This window comes from Periplaneta americana, chromosome 8 (genome assembly GCF_040183065.1).
Source record: "Periplaneta americana isolate PAMFEO1 chromosome 8, P.americana_PAMFEO1_priV1, whole genome shotgun sequence".
Taxonomy (NCBI): Eukaryota; Metazoa; Arthropoda; class Insecta; order Blattodea; family Blattidae; genus Periplaneta; species Periplaneta americana.
In genome coordinates, this window is record NC_091124.1 from 120945448 (window position 1) to 120969103 (window position 23656).

The 23656-nt window shown below is 34.4% G+C and overlaps 1 protein-coding gene across 7 annotated transcripts in view; it reads right to left on the reverse strand.

The window, feature by feature from the left end:
* Nucleotides 1–23656, reverse strand: part of LOC138704999 (inter-alpha-trypsin inhibitor heavy chain H4-like) — a 189779-nt gene that overhangs the window by 137525 nt on the left and 28598 nt on the right. For 6 of the 7 annotated variants that reach the window (XM_069833515.1, XM_069833519.1, XM_069833516.1 and 3 more), the window contains exons 2-4: nt 16906–17060; nt 16638–16748; nt 4573–4823 (exon numbers count right to left, since the gene is read on the reverse strand). In XM_069833515.1, the coding sequence (XP_069689616.1) occupies nt 4573–4823; nt 16638–16748; nt 16906–17060 (517 nt within the window). The remainder of the gene's footprint in view (nt 1–4572; nt 4824–16637; nt 16749–16905; nt 17061–23656) is intronic. The other variant, XM_069833520.1, reaches the window with a different exon arrangement.

Genomic DNA, 23656 nt, shown 5'->3' on the forward strand with positions numbered 1-23656 from the left:
GGGTGCAGAGCGATTTCTTGGAGGAATTCGCAACAAGTTCACATACTTCTTTTACTGTAGCTAATATCACATTTCCTAATAGGACGTTTGATTATGGAAAAGTTTCGATTATGTACGAGTGTCCTCCTATAGGGAAAATTGTTTTATCACTTTAAAGCATCCTCTGTCAGTAAGTGCGAGGCAAATTCTTGAAACCGTGTAGTTCTTGTTTTGGCCAGGGCAATTTTCGGCATAAAGATGGAGAAAAATTGCTAATCTATTTGAGATAAAATGAATAGTATTGGTAGTCTATGAAAGAAAAATAAAAAATAATGAGTACTGTTTAGCTATTTCACAAATAAAAAATCAAAGCACATTCATGAATGTTATGTTTTAAGATGGCTATGGTCATATTATAAATTAATGTTCTGTAAAAATGGCAATGCTATTATATTATGTTGGGGTTCTTATTTATATCTGTATAAAATCAATAAAATTGTTCTAATTATTTACTAATTCATTATATTCACCACATAACAATGAGAACACACTGTGTTAATAAAATTGTATAACTTACTTGCGAGGAGAACGTGAAGTGCGAACCGTTGAAGCTCTCCTTTATGCCCAACATATTCCTCACCACATAATTTTGCCTGTTTAATCACATTTATCTTTAGGATTCATCATGTCGTTTAGGAGAGTGAAGTACATTAGGGTCTTCATTAACATTAATGTTTTCTTATGTAACCACAACGCTTTTCACTGTATCTTCACACTCCGCAATAAAGAATGAAACAGTTAATTTCTAATGCTGTCAATATATGGAAATTTCCAGTGAGGCCATCATGGAATGTAAAACAGTACCTAAGTCTTTGACTCAGGTCCCTTCTTACACACAACGTGATACACGTAGCATGCATTTCACTACTATCGAAGTGCCGACAGAAGTCTCTTTTAATACCGAAACATAGAGCTATCCTCAAGGATTACGAAAATGTAATTAACTCAGAATTACAAAAATGGTGACTTAGGTCCCTTTTTACAATATCCAATTCCATTACATTTAAGTTGGAATATTTTTCTCAGAATGTACAGGGGCCAGTAGGCTGAAATATTGCATACCCATATTTCAAATGTAAGTTAAGAAACATGGTCACTTTCATATAGTTATCAAAATTATAATGGATTTTACAGCCAGAAGAATATGAAAAAATATAAAAATTTTAAATATATGTATTTTTTTTTTCAGAATGTAAAATAATTTTTTTCTATTGGACGAATAACCACGATGCGATAAAAATTGCGGAAAATATAGTCAACTGCATTGGAAATATATTTGAATTTCTACGAACCTGTAGTGCAAAGAATTTCTGAGAAAATTGTTCCTAAAATAGCTATGTTTTAAACTGAAATTTAATTAATACTTTTAAGGTTTAAAATTATTTATAAAATCAATTATATGAGGCATAAAAAATAATTTAAAAACCAAAATATACCTGCAAATATTGTGTCTATGCTGTATAAATTGTAAATTGATAGATTCAAAAGTTGAAGAGCAATAGCAAAATTTCTTCACTCTTACACATCAGCCATACGCTCAGACTACTCAGTTCCCTTAACTCCAAACCAATAGATTTCCTCAGACGCAGAATCGAAACATTACCCCAGCGTTGGCAGAATCATAGACAATTTAGGAGAATATAATAATTACTTATTAATTTCTAAGGTCTATTCATCTCAAACAGAAACGTTTGTCACTACGAAAAGACACTACGAACTTTTGCATCAAACCAAAAGATACGAAAGTAGGTCCAAATTTAAGATTATAATGCTACATAAATAAGAGGTAGTCTAAGGAAATTAAGTAGAAATAATGGTTTAGTTATTCCGGAATTCCGTTCAGGGAAATGTGAATGCGTATTTCGTACATTATATTTGATGTAATATTATATAACCTCTATCCCATTCGGTTTTAAATTGATGAAAATTTTCTGCAAGTGAGTCGCTTAGAATCAAACTACACTTCCTCCAAATTATGAAATATGGAACTGAGGTATATTTCAGTATAGAATTTTGCAAGGAATGTGATAAACTGTTCGTTTCGAATCAAACTGGAATTTACCTTCCTTAACTTCAGTAATAAAATCACGGCGTGGAATCAAATTGTACCTGTTTTTCTGACAAATAAGATTTTTGGATAAAATGAAGTTTGATTCTAGGCGACTCAAATATTTTACCAACCTAACGAATGGCTAGAGATACACAAGGAGGAAAGACAAGTAATGAAGAAAGAGTTAGATCGGAAGTGCAAGAAGAATAATTGGAAGCAACAGTACACAATAGGAACGGACGCAGATGTATAAGAAAAGGAATTGACAACATAAGTGCAAGAAAAAAAATTGGAAACAACAGTATAAAAACAGGAACGGAAACAGATGCAAAAAAGAGCTAGTGACAAGAGATATGTAAGAAATAAATTGGACGCGACAATATAAAAACAAGAATGGAAGAAGATGCATAAGAAGAGCTAGTGACAAGAGAAATGCATAAAATAAATTTGACGCGGCAGTATAAAAATAGGAATGGAAGAAGATGCATAAGAAGAGCTAGTGACAAGAGAAATGTAAGAAATAAATTGGACGCGACAGTATAAAAACAGGAATGGAAACAGATGCATAAAAGAGCTAGTGACAAGAGAAATGCATAAAATAAATTTGATACGACAGTATAAAAACAGGAATGGAAACAGATGCATAAAAGAGCTAGTGACAAAAGAAATGCAAGAAATAAATTTGACACGACAGTAAAAAAAACAGGAATGGAAGAAGATGCATAAGAAGAGCTAGTGACAAGAGAAATAAATTGCACGCGACAGTGTAAAAACAGGAACGGAAGCAGATGCATAAGAAGTGTTAGTGACAAGAGAAATGCAAGAAATAAATTGCACGCGACAGTGTAAAAACAGGAACGGAAGCACATGCATAAGAAGTGTTAGTGACAAGAGAAATGAAATAAATAAAATTGGACGCGACAGTATAAAAACAGGAACGGAAGCAGATGCATAAGAAATGTTAGTGACAAGAGAAATGCAAGAAATAATTTGCACGCGACAGTGTAAAAACAGGAACGGAAGCACATGCATAAGAAGTGTTAGTGACAAGATAAATGAAATAAATAAATTGGACGCGACAGTATAAAAACAGGAACGGAAGCAGATGCGTAAGAAGTGTTAGTGACAAGAGAAATGCAAGAAATAAATTGCACGCGACAGTGTAAAAACAGGAACGAAAGCAGATGCATAAGAAGTGTTAGTGACAAGAGAAATGCAAGAAATTAATTGCACGCGACAGTGTAAAAACAGGAACGGAAGCACATGCATAAGAAGTGTTAGTGACAAGAGAAATGAAATAAATAAATTGGACGCGACAGTATAAAAACAAGAACGGAAGCAGATGCATAAGAAGAGCTTATGACAAGAGAATTGCAAGAAATAAATTGGACACGACAGCATAAATCAGGCATGGAAGCAGATGCATAAGAAGAGCTAATGACAAGAGAATTGCAAGAAATAAATTGGACACGACAGCATAAAAACAGGCATGGAAGCAGATGCATAAGAAGTGCTAATGTCAAGAGAATTGCAAGAAATAAATTGGACACGATAGTATAAAAACAGAAACGGAAGCAGGTGCATAAGAAGAGCTAATGACAAGAGAATTGCAAGAAATAAATTGGACACGACAGCATAAATCAGGCATGGAAGGATATGCATAAGAAGAGCTAATGACAAGAGAATTGCAAGAAATAAATTGGACACTACAGCATAAATCAGGCATGGAAGGAGATGCATTAGAAGAGCTAATGACAAGAGAATTGCAAGAAATAAATTGGACACTACAGCATAAAAACAGACATGGAAGCAGGTGCATAAGAAGTGCTAATGTCAAGAGAATTGCAAGAAATAAATTGGACACGACAGTATAAAAACAGAAACGAAAGCAGGTGCATAAGAAGAGCTAATGACAAGAGAATTGCAAGAAATAAATTGGACACGACAGCATAAAAACAGGCATGGAAGCAGATGCATAAGAAGAGCTAGTGACAAGAGAATTGCAAGAAATAAATTGGACACGACAGCATAAAAACAGGCATGGAAGCGGATGAATAAGAAGAGCTAATGACAACAGAATTGCAAGAAAAGTAATATTGAAAACAGTACAAAACTAGAAATAGAAGCAGATGCATAAGAACTGATAACAGAAGTGCAGAAGAAGAACTGGAAGAAAGAAATAGGAATTGAAGTACATTATTTGTATGAAGAGGAATTGAGAACAGAAGTGCAATAAAAGACTGGACACAGCAGTATTAAATCAGGAACGGAAATAGATGTACAAGAAAAGGAAGTGAAAAGAGAATTACAAGAAAAAGAAAAGTAACAGTTTAAAACGAGGAACGGTTGTAGATGTAAAAGAAGAGGAAGTGACAAGAGAAGTGCAAGAAGAAATTGAAAGTAACAGTATAGAAACGGGTACTAAAGTAGATATATAAGAAGCGAAGGTGACAAAAGAAGCGCATATTGAAAAAAAAAATAACCTGTGCTGGGGTCGGCGTCTATCTCGTTGGAAGTGCGGAGGGCCGGTACATTGAGCGTGGTGATGTCTGCAGACTCGTTGATGTGCACCTCCACGCTCAAGTCCCGCACTATCTGCCCCGGGTCCAGGTTGATGACGTGCTTGTATGTCCCCAGCTTCCGGCTCAGCAGCTCCTCGTACGTCAGGTTGAACGTCACTTTCTTCTGCGGCTCTACATTCACTGACACTGTGAACCGGTTGGAGTCCCGGGCACTGCAACATTACCCATTAATAAATTAATAAATTAGACATTTCTAATTTAGTTTCGTACGTACACATCTTACTTAGTATGTGTAACATGTTTCATAGGATGTAGGAATTAAGAGAAATGCTCACATACATACTCGTACATATTGTCGTTCAAAATTGACTTAAAAGTCTTGACCTCTCGTACAGTCTTGCTCTGTTTCCTGCACTGCTTCAATTTTATATCCTCATCCTGGATCTATAGCACTTCTAATGACGTAAACAATTTTTGTAACTAGCCAGTGTTTTAACAAAATATGCTTGTGGACGTCTAGACTCTGCTGTATTTGAAACTTACGAGTAGACAGTGGATGCGGGATGACTTATCGCTGAATGTAGATGCACATTTACTATATGTTACATTTTTTCATTCAGATCATTGGCTCAACAGGTTTCAAACGTAAACAGACGACGTCAACACGCTACTGTATCTCCGTACAGTCAGAAGGAAAAGAAAAATAACGTACTGTAGCACATACCTTGCAAGATTCAGTCCTCGTCATCATTGATGCAATTACCAGCGTTGCAGTAAACGACGATATATTCTCATAAGTTATCGAAGCTGAACCCTCTTCACCTATCTATTAAAAAGTTTTTGTAACGAGAGAATTTATGAAGAAAACCTCTAAAATGAGGATCACTCAATTTCTTTAGAGGAATATTTGTACTGAGCATCATGTTGCACGTGTCGTTATACCAGCACAACTAAATGATGACGATGATGATGATGATGATGATGATGTAGATGGTTCCTCAGATTTCATTTCAACGCATTTCCTGTGCGATGTACTGTTGCAATGTTTCTCTATAGCCTGAGTTGTTCTGGTTTTTACTTCAATTTTACATACATTACGCACGATATTATCTTCGTTAATACATAAAATGTCACTCTCATACTTCTTAATTGCATTTCGTATCTCTGAGCGAATTTAACGTTTTGCCATTATGAATGGATCAGCACAACACTATTAATAATAATAATAATAATAATAATAATAATAATAATAATAATAATAATAATAATAATAATGATTTATTTAACCTGGCAGAGTTAAGGCCATACGGCCTTCTCTAACACTCAACCAGGAGTAAAACTGCGTTACAAAAAACAATACAAATTTACAAAGTATAGGCCTACTACAATTTTATACACAAAACTGAATAAAATAATAACAATGTATTGTAAACAACAAGTAAGTAGAAATCTGACATAATATATAACATACAGAAAGAAAGGAAAAAACATAATAAAATATGAACAGCAGGTCAAAATAAATGAGACAAACAAATTATAAAAAATTAGACAATTTTTGATGATGATAATAATAATAATAATAATAATAATAATAGTAATAATTATTATTATACTATATTATATTATATTATATTAAATTATATTATATTATATTATATTATTACTATTCAACGCGTACTAAATACTTGAGCAGGATAACACAACTGCACACATTGCGTTGCAATGTTACTATGAACAGACTGGGGTTCCTTCGTTCTGTACGCTGCTGTACTCGCCAGGTACACAAAAGACGGACGGCGCGGCACGTGCCATATTATACTCTGATACCAAACAACTTCACTTTTCCTTAAGTCATCCCGCATCCACTGCCTACTTATGAGTTATTTGAATTTTCCTTCGTTTATGAAAATAATACCCTTTTCTTATCTGTTGTCGGTCTGTCAAGTACATTTCAACGAATCCAGAGAGTACGATTTTCCTTTATTTCCTTTCTGCACATAGTAACTCCGATCTTTAAAATGTCGGGTTCGCTTTGCGACAAGAGACTCAAATCGAAACCCCTCTTTAATACTCTACTTGTATAAATAAGTTAAGGAAGAAAACAGAAGTAAATTTCAGTACATAGCTCTTCGCGTGCGTAGTAGCGGTTCTTGTTCATCTTAAGTTCTACAGTGGCTCCGGTGTGCTCTCAGTTTCCTACCCAAATAAATATCAATTTTTTTCTGGAGGTAAAATGACGACCGGTGCGTGATGGTGACCACATCACTTCCTTCGTCTTCCGAGCTTTGCTTGTGAGTTTTACACCTGAAGTTTTTAAACAGAAGCTGAAATGTATTTTTGGAGACTGCCAGACAGTATATCAATAATAATAATAATAATAATAATAATAATAATAATAATAATAATAATAATAATAATAATAATAATAATAGAGGGACGTGGAAATGAAAAAAAATGCGGAAAGAAATTGAGATAAATCAAAGAATAATGGAAGAAATAGTGACGATACAACTAATTTGGTAACGCTATATTCAAAGAATGCCCACTGCAAGACTTCCAAACAAACTGATTGGAAACTTCCTGGAAGAAAGAAAAGAAGAAGGCCAAGAAGAACGTGGCAGATTTATATAAATTAATAATTGGAGAGAAGGCTGTACCCTGTGGTTTATGGGAGGTTCGAGATGTCTGGAGACTGGGAATATTGAAGACGTAGTCACACGTCAAAGCAACGATGCTATATTAGGAATGCGGATGCCCATATATAGCTATAGAGGCTGGAAATTAATAATAATAATAATTAATAATTATTTATTTATTTAATCTGGCAGAGCTAAGGCCAGTAGGCCTTCTCTTCCGCCCAGCCAGACTCTAATTCTAATTAAATACATTTGCTTACATAGTTATTACATTAATATCTAGATCATAAAACAACATGAAAGTAAATAATGAAAATTGGATAACTAATGTTAGTGTGACAATAATAAACATTGGTAAGAAATTGTTATAATAATAATAATAATAATAATAATAGTAATAATAGTAATAATAATAATAATAATAGTAATAATAATAATGAGATAATTTAGATATTTATCTGTGATATATATAACCATTAAACATTGAGAAACCTGAAACAGCTATTATTGTTAACAAGAATTGTTAGAAAAATATCTCGTTAGCCTATTCTTAAATTGGTTTGATGTCTGACAGTCCCTGACATTACTCGGTAGGGAATTCCAAAGTCGAGGAACAGCCACAGTGAAAGAAGATGAATATGAGGATGTTCGGTGGGAGGGAATGGATAATATTGAGGAGTGTTGTGATCGTGTGTCTAGGTTATGATGGGTGAATAAATTTTGAAAACGAGACGCAAGATAGACAGGAGTGGAGAAATGCAATATGTGAAAGAGAAGGGAAAGACAGTGGATTTTCCTACGATCTTCTAGACGGAACCAGGACAACATTTCGAGGGATGGTGTTACGCGATCAGTGATAATCTATTACATTAATTCACAGAGGTAATAGATCAAGTCAATGCGAACACATTTTGTCAAATAAGTTTTTTTGATACGTCCAATAGTTTTAAGTAACGTGTTGAAGTTAACTCCATCCACTTCACAAAACTTGCGAGAGGAGAATGTAAAGAAAAACGTCTCATCAGATATGTTTCGATCAAATTACTTACGTAACACTGAACATATTATTGAATATTACTGTAAACTTAATTTATTTTCTAAATTAATCTATTTTTAATTTCTTCAAAGACAACAACTTAAGTGGAGATTGAGTTACAGAAAGTGTATATGTAGGGGAGAGTCGGGTAGTATCGGACATCGGGTAATATCGGACATCGGGTAATATCGGACAGTGCGTTTCTTTCATCTACCACCATATGGTAGTACCTGAATGACATGGTTACATTTCTCTATGCGACATCACAGAAACGTAACCATGTCAATCAGGTACTATCATCGTGTGGTAGATGAAAGAAACTCACTGTCCGATATTACCCGATGTCCGATACTACCCGACTCTCCCCTAATAATGTTATTTTGAGTTTTCATAAAATGTAAAGAAATCTTAATGGAAATAGTTTTGTTGTATAAGAATCTTCATTATTTACTATTTTATAATTACGTAAAAAGCAAATAAATCAACAGATACTGTGAATGTGTTACGTAAATTTCATAGTATTAAATCAAGAGTTAAAGATGTTATAGCGTAATAAAGAATGTTAAAACCCAAACAATTTTCGTAATTAAATCTTTGAATACTTTACGTTTCGATCTACAGTAATTTGGTGAAAACATATCTGATGAGACGTTTTTGTTTACATTCTCCATTCGCAAATCTTGCGGAGTGTGTGATTAGAGTTACACTCACCCCCACTGCAGAGCAATGACCTCAAGGAGAACTGAAGTGTTGCAACACGTTACATTTCGTATTCTCAAAACTATTCGACGTATCAAAAAACTTATTTGACAAAATTTGTTCCCATTGAATTGATCTCCAGGGTGATCCGTTTGGGTCACATTTACTACTGAACTTTATTTGTTGAAACTCTGTGCATACAACACTGAAAGATGGGAGATTCCTCAGAGCTCAACATGACCCCCATTGCGCACCCTGCACAACTCATGACGGTGGTCCAATTCAGGCCATGTCCGTTGTAACATGAGAGGAGTGATTTATTGAAAAGCTTGAGTAATTTTTACTCTCAGATTATCAATATTCCTGGGTTTCTGTGAATAGACAATGCCTTTAACAAAACCTTACACGAAGAAGTCAGGAGGGGTTAGATCTGGGGAGTTTGGGAACCAAGCCAAGAGATAGCTGCTTTTCGTACTGGATTTCGCCTGCGACCTCCTGCATGTTCTTTTTAACACAGAACCTGTTTCTATGTTCGATACCACAACATTATGGAATTGTATTTAGGTACATTATGCACACCATATTCACTTCGAAATTCCCTTTGAACCCTTTTAACATTCTCAAATTTAGCATACGAAAGAACACATTGTGCCCACTGTTGATTTGTAGTATTCATTTTAATCAACTACGATTTTCATTTGTCCTTTCAGATTATGCATTGTTGATTGTCATATATGGAAACTCCCATCTTTTAATCAAAATATAACAAGCAAGAAATTTTTCCTACTATCATAACAGCTTTATAATAATAAATTAATATTATCCACACCCAAACGGATCAGACTATACTACCCCTGTGAATGAATGTGATAGATTCACTTCCCCCTGCATACAATAAAATGTATGTATAATTAAAAGAGTCCGTTTGCTTCGAAAAAAAGTAATTTACACTTTTAAGTTACGAAGTTTTTTCTTCAATATCCTTCTTATTCCATTGTTATCGTGCTATTTACAATAATTGCAAAACTGCTCCATTTTTAATTATCTTCCTCAACTACCAACAGTTTCTCCAAAACTTATCATTTCATTTCATTGTTGTGACAGTAACGATCAGCATATCTGACTGTGAAAGCAGCGGGCCCGGGTTGGATTCCTGGTTGGGACAAGTTACTGATTGGGTTTTTTCCGAGGTTTTTCCTCAACCATTGAAGCAGAATTACTTGGTAACTTTCAGCGTTGGACCTCCGATTCATTTCGCAATTATTAAATTGACATGTCATTGTCATCATTACCCAGGTGCGTGCTGTAGTCGTACAGGAGCACGCCCGTTCGGCGACAAATATCATTCACAGAATAGAAGTAGTAAGCTCAATGAGCCTCAGATTGCAGTGCAAACCATCAAGCCCCTTCTCCGTATAAATAACAAAACAATTATTGATCTTGGGACTAGTACAAAAGTTATACAAGGTTGTTTCCGATTTCTGGAAATGAATTTTGAATGACGTGATGTGATGTCCAGAGGGGAAAAAGGAAGCAAATCCACCCCCCCGCCACAAGCCGCACCCTCCGAAATAATAAAAATTAATCCCATCCGAGCTTTACCAGTCTTATTAGGAACACAGAAGATGCCTTTCTTGGAAGTAACGAAACCACGTTCTTTGCAGGCTTCTTTTATTTTCACTGAACTCTACTTGGAATTGAGGACCGTTTTTGCAAAACTTGCTAACTGAAAAAACTAAATTTTGCAGGAGAGACAAAAAACTGAATGGAGACAAGTAGGTTATAGGTGCAACAATCACACTTTGACACACTATAATGAAGAGAAATAATTCAATTTTACTAAGATAACTTTAACATCGTGTAGAGGCCTGCTTTATGTTAACGAACCCACCAAAATCTCAATTTTGCAAATTTTGCAGTTAGCAAATTTTGCAAAAACGGTCCTCAATTGGAAAGGGTCGTAATGTACCCCTCCAAAAAAGGGCTAGATTTTCTTGGTCATTGTTGCTGTGATACACCGTGCACTCTGACTATGAAATCACTCTCTGCTGGTGTGTCACCTCTCACCACAGTTCAGCTGTCGTGTGATTCCTGATGCACATGATGCCATTAAAAAATTCGTTTCCACAGATCGGAAACAACCGTCTGTAACCTGCTTAAAGTCGGGTTGCTGAAATTATTGTTAGATTATGTATAATGTTCTTAAGTTATTAATTTTATTATTAAGTAGAATGCGAAAAGAGATTAACTGTAGAAATCAGTAAAACTTAAAATTAGAAAAGTAACAAAAACTCCTTAATGTGACACGTAAAATAGAACATTTTTCCAAGTTGACAAAAATGAAACAGAGCCACTGGCTAACGATCCGAAGTTAGGCTCGGGCGCGGATTCGATTCCCCCTTGGGCTGAGTATCTGGTTGGATTTTTCTTAGGTTTTTCCCAATCGTAAGGCGAATGTCAGGTAATCTATAGTGAATCCTCAACCTCATCTCACTTAAATACCATCTCGCTATCCTATATTTCATAGACGCTGAATAACCTAGTATTTGATACAGCGTCGTTAAATAACCAAGTAAAAATATAAAACAGAGGGCGTTCTTTCAGAAACCGATTCAAGTACACATTGGTGTTTTGTGATACCGTAAAACTAATTACGATAGTGAAAGTGAAATTAATGGCAATATTAATCAGTGTTCACATAATTACAACGAAGACTGTGAAAATGAAATAAATATGATCCAGTAATCAGGGAATAAACAAAGCAACGAAAGACTATTTCACTGGTCAAGGGGTGAAAAAAAAATTTGGAAGATTATGTACTTCGGTACATCATAATAATACAATTTGGAAGGTTTCAGATCCAGCAAAAAACAGGACGATGATCGCTGGGGGTACTGTACTAAAACAATATTAAAAAAACTGCTTTAAAATAAGATATCAGTTTTCAAGTTCTATATCGTATGACCTTCCAGTACTGGTATATCCAGTACTTTCAGTACTTGAGTACTTCATGTCGCTTGTATGAAGGTTCATCTACCTTTGCAACATCAGGATTTTCCGATTGGAAACACGTAAATAAAGGTTATATCAGAGCATGATAATTGTATTATATCAATTACAAGTCATTTGCTCATATTATGTAAATGAAACAGAGGAGTCAGGGATTGATAATGATTGATCATGATCTTATTTCAGAACACGAAAAACGAATCAAGTACTGGAGAAATATATTGAGAGGAGTGACAGCCGTAGTTAGGGCTATACCTCACGCGGTCTTCCTTTTAGAACAGACATTGCCAACTGTTGGCTCTGTGACGTCACATCTCTACTCCTGGAGGGGGAAGATAGATAAAGGATGGCAGTAGAAGAGTTAAAGATTGTTAAATAGTACCGGATTTAAGAACTGCTGTTCCTAATTTATTAAATTGCCGGAATGATTTTACCTTTCGTAGTGATTTTCTTATTTTTAAATATGAAATGATATAATTTATTCTAGATAACTGCATTTTATTAATCACGTGTTTGTTTATGTGATAAATTTGTCTTCATACTGTATATTCATTTAACGCACAGCCAAATAAAAAAAAAGTTTTAAATATCCCAATTACAAACAAAAATAAAACTGTATAATTATAACAAAAATTAAGTATATCCCAGTTCTTACATAATATTGAAAGAAATTGACTTCAGCAAACAAATTGTTTTAGTGTTTATTGTTTCTAATAGCTTTATGTTTAAGCAACTGAAGAATTTAGACTTATACATGTATTAAAGGAGCAAGGAACGTTTTATGAGATTTTTATTGTAGCTCACCAGTACTTGTGCTAGTCCAAAGATATTTTTCTATGCGTTTTGCCTTTACTGTTTTTCTATGTTAGGAATCATTGAATAAGCAACACTGAGTCGAAGAGCACACTGTAAATTATTATAATCCTACACTTGAATTCTTGTCAAGGCTTGTTATTTTAATCTGTGATAAAATAATTGCTCATAAACGTATGTGAAGTCAAATACATTCAGCATCTTAGCTTCTTCGCATCTTCGCTGCATAGATATATAAACAAGAAGATATTTTTAGAGGAAAATATCTGTGAAACTCGCACAGATTGATTTTATTTGTATACCCATTCTCTGGTTCCCTAACACATTGTAGATCAATAAGCTCTAATTATAGTTCAGAATCAATGTTATCTACATCGACTGAATATGTGTAGAGCTGGAAATTTGAATCAAGAAGGTTGAATTCTTAAGCCTTGGTTCAAATTCGAATCCATAAATTTCTAGGGCCGTATTCATAGACATTTTTAGCGCGGGCTTTCGGTGAATTATCAGCATTTTTCGTATTCATAAACCAGTGTTAGCGATAGGATATGATTTGAATTCTGTACTAGTAACCAGTGGATAGTCGGGGCTAGCTTAGTACGCTCGTAGCGCGTGCTGCGAGATGTCTATGAATAGCTCCCCTAATGTCTGCACGCATTCTTCAATACTTCGCGGATTCAGAATAACAAGGTCTTATCTAGTGTTTAGTAAATTTTACAGGAGAGCATTTTAAAAGTTTCGTTGTTAATAAAATCAATGCGGATAAAGTTTTTAAAAGATTTTCTGGACTTTTAGGTAGTTAAAGTCATTGTTTAACATGTACTGAACTTAGAATGTTCAATTAAATTATTTACGGTGAAATGAGATAAAAATGAAATAATTGTTCTCATATAGAATCTTGTGTCTCCAAATTGAGATTTTTTATTGTCAAATAGAACCTTGTGTTTCCAGACTGATTTTTCCAGTTAATTACCATTATAAAGCAAAAGAGATAAGCATATTGTTTTACATAGTTACATTTACTGTTAATGTCTTTTTTCTTAAATTCATCTCAATATAGGGTAAGATAATGAAAAGGAAAGTATATAAAATTATTAAGAAATCATTTTAACTCTGTATCCATAAGGAAAATGTTACTGGTTTGATCAAGTTATCACTTTGAAAACATAATAGAGAAATAAAACAGAATAAGGGTTAATAAGTTCAATTTTAACCATTATTTTTCCAAGGGAATAAACTCTTCCAACGTTAAACATTTTGCATTATGTACAATATAGCATCAGTGTTTCTAAACAAACATCATATTTATTTCTGTTTTAGTAAGATATTTTGTTTTTTTTTTTTTAATAGCTTACAGTCGGCCTGGATAGCGTACTCGATATAGCTCTGGCCTACTGTGCTCAAGGTTGCGGTTTCGATCCCGGCCCAGGTCGGTGAGATTTTAGTGTGTTTAAATACGACAGACTCATGTCAGTAGATTTACTGGCATGTAAAATAAATTTCTGCACACCGCCGACGCTGATATAACCTCTGAAGTTGCGGGCGTCGTTAAATAAACCACAATTTAAATTTTTAAACAGTTCATAGCATTAATATTAATATAAAAAAGCTGTTACATTTTCTTCTTAATGCTGAAAAATATTTTCTTGTACAGAAAATGATTACTGTTTGAAAAGGTTTTTGAAATAAATTTTATCAATCTCTAGCATCCACTTATACATTGATTGAACGTCAGCTAGTTTTTCTTTTACAAGTTTAGGTCTATTAATAGTTTGCTGTATTTGTGGAAGTTTAACCACATTTAGTTGACATATTTTTACTGCATACGCCAAATTAACAACATGAAATTCAGATTCTCCATGGGAAAGCTTATACCCAAGTTTGAAAGGAGAATTTTGTTCGAAAATTTGTTTTTATCATCTTCCTAGCATTTCTTTCATTATTTGCCAACATTGTACTTTCAATAATGGTACCTGTTAAAAATTATTCAACCTTAATTAAAACTTTTCTGTAATTTATCTTGTTTATATTATTTAGGTTCTGTTATAACTTCTGCTGTATGAGATAATGGATAGTCACGTATCAGAGATTGTTTAATATATATATATATATATAGATAATTGAAATGTAATGCAACTGTTCTAATAAAAATGAAACTGAATCAACAAAGCCTTCTTCACTAGTAAACGTCCAGAGTTCAATGAAGATTGTATAGTTGGCACAACTGATAACAAGTGAACAGGTCTTCATAACGGAATATTTGTAATGATGAGATGGTACAATAATTGATTTGAAGACAGTTTAGTATCTTAGCAAGTCAATTAATATTTTATTGTATTAGAGTATTTCATTTCTTCTAATCTTCATATACTTTCTTCTAATTATATATTAGTCAATTAAATCTCACTCGAGTTTCGATTTTCTCTAGATAAATCAAAACCTCTAGTGAGATTATTGTATATAAACCAACATATAAATGAAAAATCAATAATATATTTTTCTGCAAAAATCGAATATGATTTTTTCTCTAAAAATGACCAAAGTTTCACGTAACTCCTGAATTGCAGGGGGCACGAAGAAATTATGACTATAAGACAGTTTTAAATGTAATATAATATTGCTTAATAATTATAGATCGTTGTAATTTTTTTAAACAAACGATATTTCACACTGTTGATTTCTGCACTGTGTTCCTAAGGCCAGAAAGTTGCACTAAAGTAATTTGAGGAAAAATGGGGCCTCATCAAAAGGCTGAGAAAGAATGGAGCAGAATGTAGAACAGAGTAATCTGATATTCTGTATCAGTTTTGAAAGAAAACAAATTATGTCTTGTCTTTATTTAATGCAAAATAATCGCATATTTCAATTTTCTTAGAACAGCATTTAAAGTTAGTATTATTATTATTATTATTATCATTATTATTATTATTATTATCAATCATCATCATCATAGAGTTAGACCCTAGTGGATCCGTTACGGTGTCATGCCAGCGTTTTCGTGGTCTTTCCAAAATTGTCCTTCTTCTTGGTACATAGGCAAGAATTTGTCTGAGTCAACTAGTGCGATCCATCCTTTCGACATGTTTCTTCCACTGAAGTCTACATTGTTGAACAAAATGAACTACAGGATCTATTTTTAATTTTGTCAGTATTTCTTCATTTTACTCTGTTCGAACATTGAGGATCCCGCTGCCCGTCTCATAAATTGCATTATTATTATTATTATTATTATTATTATTATTATTATTATTATTATTATTATTATTATTTTCTTCGAAGCCTCCTATTAACTTCTCTGCGGTTCTTTCTTGAGAATGACTGATTTACATGACATGACGGTAAGAGCCCAAGAAACATGGCCAGGTTTGAATTTAAAGATGGATTACTTTAGTCTTTTACGTTTTACTCATTATCTTTCTTCTCTATGTCCAACTACATCTTCTATTCTTCTTTCTTACCCTTTCCTCCTTTTTTGCTTCTTTTCCGTTTTAATCTTCTTACCCTCGTCTTCTTTCTTCTTTCCATTTCTCTATTTTTCTTTATGTCTTCTAATTGTTATCCTTCATCTCTTTTTTAATTTATTTCTCCTTTTCATCTTCCTCCTTCTCGTTCTGCATCCTTCTCCGGTACTTTCCTAATAATTTGCTTTACTTCCTCGTCTTTCTTTTCATTTTTCACCTCTTCTTCTTTATTCTCCTTCCCCTTTTTTACTCACCTTTCTTCTTTCTCTTGTTCTCCGTTTTCTTCTCTAAGACGTCATCTTCTCCCCTTCTTCTTCATACCTGCCCCCTCCCCTCTCTCTTCATTGTCCTCCATCAAACAGTATTACTCACCTCAGAGCCACGTGCGCCGCAGTCCTTCCCTCGCTTACGGCCCTTGAGTACTCCTGCCTGGCAGCTTCCTTCTCTCTCACGTACGCGTGGTACACGTGGTCTTCAATCTCCCTGCAAACATAACATTGTCAGTACTTGAAGTCACATTTTCTTGTTCAGCTCTCATCACTACTCGATGCAGCAGAGTTAAGCAAGCCCACGGCTGTTCATAAAGAGGACATAAATCTCCAGTCGTGACGGGTTCTGGGAAATGATTGGTTGGACTTACATGAGGAATCCTGAGATAAATGCCGTATCCGGTAACACTGCGCTGAAAGTCGCCTCCTGGGAGATATTTGCTGGGTTGGCAATCTTGCAGCTGACGACGGTATGAGCGAAGCGGAACTTGATGCTGGACTCCACGTGCAGCTTGTACATCTCGAGCTGAAAGACGTGAGAGCATCAGCAGCTGATCGCTCAATTCTCATGTTGCTAAACTGTTATAAACACAGGGACGCTTTCTAGAGCTCACACAGGGGAGTCATTTCTGTTTCTGCTTGGAGAGGGCAAGATTTTTTAGGGAAGGCTTATCGCGTGGCGTACTCACTACTTTCACTGAAATGAACTGGGGTAAACTTGACCATAAAGCAAAAAAGAAAAGGATTTAAACTGAATGTCACTGTTGCTTTGAGACATGAAATTTGTTTCTAGTCGTTAGCTAAGCAGCCAAATTAAAAAAAAAATAGTCTGTAGTAATGTCGAATGAAATTTATTAGGACTATTTCGTCAAATAAAATAAAAATGTAAATAATATATCCCTAAAATTCGAGCACAAAATGTTAATAATTGTATATTTACGAATACTTAACCTATTCAGACATGGTGAAGTTGAAGTAGATTAATATCGATTACTGCAATAAAGAAATTCGATGTTATTATTCAGTAATGCCAATTGCGAAAAGCGAAATACAGGTTTAACAATGTTAATTACATGTACAGTACTTTTCTCATATTATTATAAAATAAATACATTTTCATTATCCACTGAAATCATAATATAATTTAAAATCTTATAATATGATTAATACATTAATTAAATGAAGAATTGTTGAAAACGCAGTTATTACACACTGCACCGAGAAACAGGTATATAGGTGGGGACAGCTATATAGGTATGCTTATGTATTCACAGCGAGATACGTTGCTACACAGTGAAGTCATATATATTACTATACAAGGTCTTTGTGTTTGATATGCGTTGATGTTACATAAATTTGAATATCTGACTTTCTATTGTTTAATTTCATTCACAAAATACAAATTTTATAGGCTACAATTATAGGTTAAGTTACTTGTGGGAGCAGGACCAATGTCAGCTGTGTCTTATTTCGACCGTTACTCGTGCTACAGGAAAGCATTTTTATAGCTCGGCAAACGCATTCTCGCTGTAGTGTGTAACGGAACTAAAGCTGCATCTGCACAGTTCAATATTCCAATCGCGTATGCGTGCAATCTGGGAAGAATATTGAAAGAATCAAATTTAAAAGGTGCGTTGAATTAAGATGCATGAAGATTTTGTGTCTACATGGTGCGCCGTTTTGTATGTCGTCTTCACTGCGTAAATATATTAATTAATATTAAATATCTATCTTGCATTCATTGCTTTAAAGTTGAAAGAAATGTTTAACCGTGTAGTTGATCTTAATGTACTCATGATCATCAATTTACGGGGAAACAGTTGGCGACAACGATTAAACAAAAGCACGACAATGCGATAAATTGATAGCGATAAATCTAGCTACAAAAATTATCGCAAAGTGTCACTGTGATTGGTTGGAATTCAAAATTTCATTACACTTCATTGGTCGAAAATGGAATGACGTCATATAAACGAAATAGTAGTGTCTATATCTAAAATTTCCGCTTACATTTACCCTAATCCTATGGGATGCGGAGCCTCAATATTTTCTTTCCCACAGGTGACTCCATACAGCAAAATTTTAATTTCACAATTTAGAGATTAATGCAGAAATACTGTCTGTAACATCCGTTCATACCCCTAAATGTATTATTCAGCGTGTTTTATTACATATGTGCGTTTCTTTTTAAGGTTTACAGTAGTACCTCATATACATTGTCTCTAAAATCTTTAAATATGTTGTCTGTTACTAAAAAGCAGGAAAGTGGAAACCTGATGATGATGACTCTCCCCAGCTTAACACATACCCCGCCTAATATCTGTAAGCAGTAAAGTACGCCTAATAACCTCACGCTTTCCGAAAGACATGGATTTGGTTACACATAGAGTCTACTCAAGACAGTAATAGTTGCAACAACGTAAATAATAATAATAATAATAATAATAAGTATTGTTGGATTTGATCGATTAATCGATCAATTTCTGTTGTAAGATTAATCGAACAAAAATATTTAATCGAATAATCGAGTCGATTAAAATTAATCGGTTGTAGATGACATTAATTATTATTTTGTTAATACAAACTCATACTACAAATTCCAACAATATCCCTCTCTCGTAAATTGCTTACTTAAGAGCACAATAGTACTGTTATTTTTAACGGTAAACCAGGTAGCGTAAGGAAAATCTTTGCACAAAAACTTCAGAAAGAGATGGAGATATGAGGACAGTGTCCTATTCTATCTCTATTGAAAGTTGAAACACAATACGAAACCCTTATTAAGTTTTATGGTTTTCCAAGAAAACTTCCACCTTATTGTCAGCTCATCTTCCTAACATATGAAACACATACTTTTCTGGGATTCGTCTCCCTCATCCCTTATAATGTAGCCATGTCTACACTGTGTGCAAATGAGAGCGTAACTACCTTTTTCTCTTTCTAAAATCTGGTAATTCGATTACAATAGGGGCCAGTCTTCTGTTTCGACAGCTGTACTTTTGCAGTTGCAGTTTCTGTACTGAGATTGTATATGAAGGTTGTGTGTTTTGTTTGATAAAGGAAAAAAATCAGTTTTTTTATGGTTTGTTTAATGTGTAAACTCCAATATGTCATATGAGAATTTGAGAGGTAAACTCGCTGAAACGTTTGGATTTAAATTGAACGATCGTGGAGAAGTGCTTAACAGAAAAAAAGTTTTTTCATTTTTAGTGATGCAGGAAACATTGTTACTAAACGTAGAGCGGCACTTAATTCGGAGCATGCGAATGCACTCAGATGCTTAAAATCATGGATGAAGCAGTATTAACTAGGTCAGCGTTTCTCAAACTTTTTTGAAGTGGGGACCACTTTTTTAAGTCAGAACAGTTCCGCGGACCACCTTACTCTTGTTCCTTTCGAAAGTAAATTTATAATTTTTGTAGCATATTTTAATAGCAGTATACTTGTATTTTAAAATATAATTGATTAATTAAAATTAATTTAATTCAATTAACTTTATATTAGTATTAACTAATTAAGTTAATGTTAATAGAAGAAATTCATTTTCGTTTTTTTTAATAATTCAAGACTATTAGAGTTTTGATAATCTTTAACTTATTAACTAAAAATAAATAAATAAATAAATAAATAAATAAATAAATAAATAAATAAATAAATGTTGGTACTCACATTAGTGAGATGAATGAGCCTGTCGATTCGTACATAGTTGTTCTAGACTTACATTTGAATGACTAGATATTTCTTTAATGGCACTAGAATTATTGATATTAATATCTTCACATACAGCTTCTGAACTATTAGCAGAGCCTAAATGAAGCGTATCATCACGTTCCTTTCTTCCAAAGATCTGAATCGAAGCCAGTTTTTCATTATGTATAATGGGCACTATTTAACAGAGACATAGACAACTACTGGCGTGTACCACATAAGAAAGATTTAAAGTCATAAATACATGAAAAGGTTCGTTACTTTGGTCCTCTGTAATGAATTCGGGTGGTCCTTGGCTGGGTTACAAATGCAGCACCAGAAGTGCAGGGAAAAGATAGCGAGAAATACCACGTTCATAGTGCTTTAAATCCCTCTTTTGTTGCTGAGAGTAGGATGGGAAGTCAATAGACGGGTAGGGTAATAAATTTTATAAAATGTCAGTACTGGGAGAAAAAGTGAAAGCGATTGCCATGTGTAATTTCCAATCTCTGAGATTTTCAGCTGTAATGTAACACGCAATTCGTTTGAATTTTATTTTTTCTTCTGTCTTTTTGAAGGACCACAAGGGCAGACCTCGAAGACCACAGGTGGTCCGCGGACCATAATTTGAGAAACGTTGAACTAGGTGAGTCTTCATACTTTTTGTTATTTATGTTTGTCTCAAAAATTCCCGGAGAAATTGACACAATAAATTATTGGCTTCATAATAAATATGTTAGTAAGTATTGAAATAGTTGTTTTGTAACATAACGATACAATATAATAGATATACAACATTTAATACTTATGCTTATCACCGAACACAACTTAAATTTAACAATTAATAGTGTATTAGAGTACATTAAAACATTTTTTCCACTTGGTCAAAACTTGATTAATCTATCGATTAATCGATTAAATATGTCGATCGATCAACAGCACTAATAATAATATAAAGTTAATTTTTGTCTAGGACTACGATTATTATCTTTGTAAATTTATTTTATAGGCCTACGCTGAATTTAATTATACAGCGGATTAAAACACCATATTTTATGTATTCCTAACGGGACAAGGCATTGCCGTATGATATGCCACTGCCACAAACAATTTTTTTAATTAGTCCCAACAAAATTAATATTCTCTTATAATTACGTCCTTACTGCACTAGCATAACACAAAATGTCACTTCAGAGTGGAGGCCACAAAAAATTAAAATTACGCAAAATTGTATGAAATAAAATGACAAAGGGGTTCTTACATACCGGTACACACAAATTTACAGAGAATGCTATCTCACAACGAACGAGTGGAACGGCTAATTAATGTAATATGTATTGGCCTGTTGAAGAAATTAGCTATGTAGCGCAGTAGTATTCTTCTTTTACATTTTTCTCGTACGAGCTACAAAGAAAAATATTGCGACAGTACAAAAATCAATTTCGACATTTATATGAGTATCCATATTTTCAGTATCCCTGGGGAAAAAAAAAAAAAAAAAAAAAAAAAAAAAAAAAAAAAAAAAAAAAAAAAAAAAAAACGGTCTCTTTCCTTGTCTGTCTCTCTGCGTACAGAGATGATACACATGAAATGTAATAATTTTAGTACTATCTTAGCAAGTTACGTTTCAAATCAAATTCGGAAAATGACGATTTCCTAGAAATTGACTCTACTAGTTTTCTTAATTTGTTTCTATCATAATGTGAAGTAATACAGGAATGGTGTAAGTTGCAGCGTTGTCTCTGACAATTTCAAATAAAGACAACGCTGCATTACCAAGAAGAGAGACTAAGCTTTAGTAGCTTATCGATCTTGGAAAGATTTAAGTAACGCCAATTAAAGACGATCATTTTCAGTTTATCCTACTCTATTAGGTTAGGTAACGGTGGCTAGGGGCGAGTTAGGGACGACCCTTTGCACGGTCGGTCATACTGAGCCCTATTGTGTATCCTGAATTTATGGGATGAATGAGGATGACTTGTACTAGCCCACCGGCTCACCAAATGGGACCCCCTACACCTCCGCCCCAAGTTCATACCGCCAAGGTGACCAAACAGTACAGAATTCATTCCAACGCCCCTTCCAAGGTGTCGAAGCGCCCTTGGAAGTGCTCTTCGGGAGTGAATCCTGGCAGAGATTTTGCGGAAGGCTGGGAACCCAGGAACGTTGCGGAGAGAACGCCCTCCCTCGTAAGCGGACACGACATGCGACTTGCGTCTTGACCTGAATATGTCTATGGAATGAGATGAAGATGAATGACATTAAACCTAAATTCTTTTTCTACACGGGAGGGGAAGGAAAATGTGCCATGGCAATGAAAATTCCAACTCGAAATTTGTCTAAGTAACTGTGGAAAACCACGGAAAAATCACAATCAGGTTGGTCGGTCTGAGAATCGAACCAAGACGTCCCTAATGCGGGTCCCAAGCGGAACGCATGAGCCATCTCGCTGGGTTTAGCCCAGTGGTTCCCAAGTGGTGTGTCGCCCTCCCCCTCTATGTCCGTTCACAGTGACAACAATAAAACGAGCAGTTGTGAGTAGTAAGGTAAAGGTAAAGGTATCCCCGTAACATGCCATGAAGGCACTTGGGGGGCATGGAGGTAGAGCCCCATGCTTTCCATGACCTCGGCACTAGAATGAGGTGGTGTGGTCGGCACCACGCTCTGACCGCCTTTTACCCCCGGGAAAGACCCGGTACTCAATTTTATAGAAGGCTGAGTAGTTGTGAGTAGTTGGAACTGAAAAATAAATTTTATGCGATCCAGAAAGTCTCTTTACAACACATTTTTTATTTACAACGAAGTCTTTGATATGGTACATTTTATTTTGAGAAAGACTTTACTAATGAAACGTGAACACTTGCAACAATGCTTAGTACTGTAATTCGTTTACTCTTCCCACTTAGTAAGATTTTAGAATCGTGAGAAAATATTGATCAGTTTCAGTACAGTATATACGTGTGAGCGGGTGATACTGCGATTATTTTATCAAAAGTGTTTTATTTACAGTAGATTATATCATGGAAAAAATTTTAATTCGAAAAAGACAATCTGAATCAAGTTCTGGGATAGATGACAACAATACTAATTCAAATAATATGAGCGAAAATTTCCTTCAGGGTTCAAAAAACGCACTGCGTTTCATAAATATAGTGATTACTGCTTTGAATATGTTTTTACATGGCTTGGAGATAAATATAAACAAAATTCCGAGTGTCTTATTTTCGGAAAGCTTTTGTCAGATCAGCCGATGGTCCCAAATAAACTAAAAATACATTTAGAACTGCCGTTTTCAACGTCATACTTGTGTGAATCAGTATTTTTTTACCATAAAAGTAACAGAATGCTGCATTTTGAAGATAATTTACCTGTTGGCCTGATAACCATAAGGCCACGTATAGAGAAACTCTGTGCAATCAACAAAGCACAGACTTC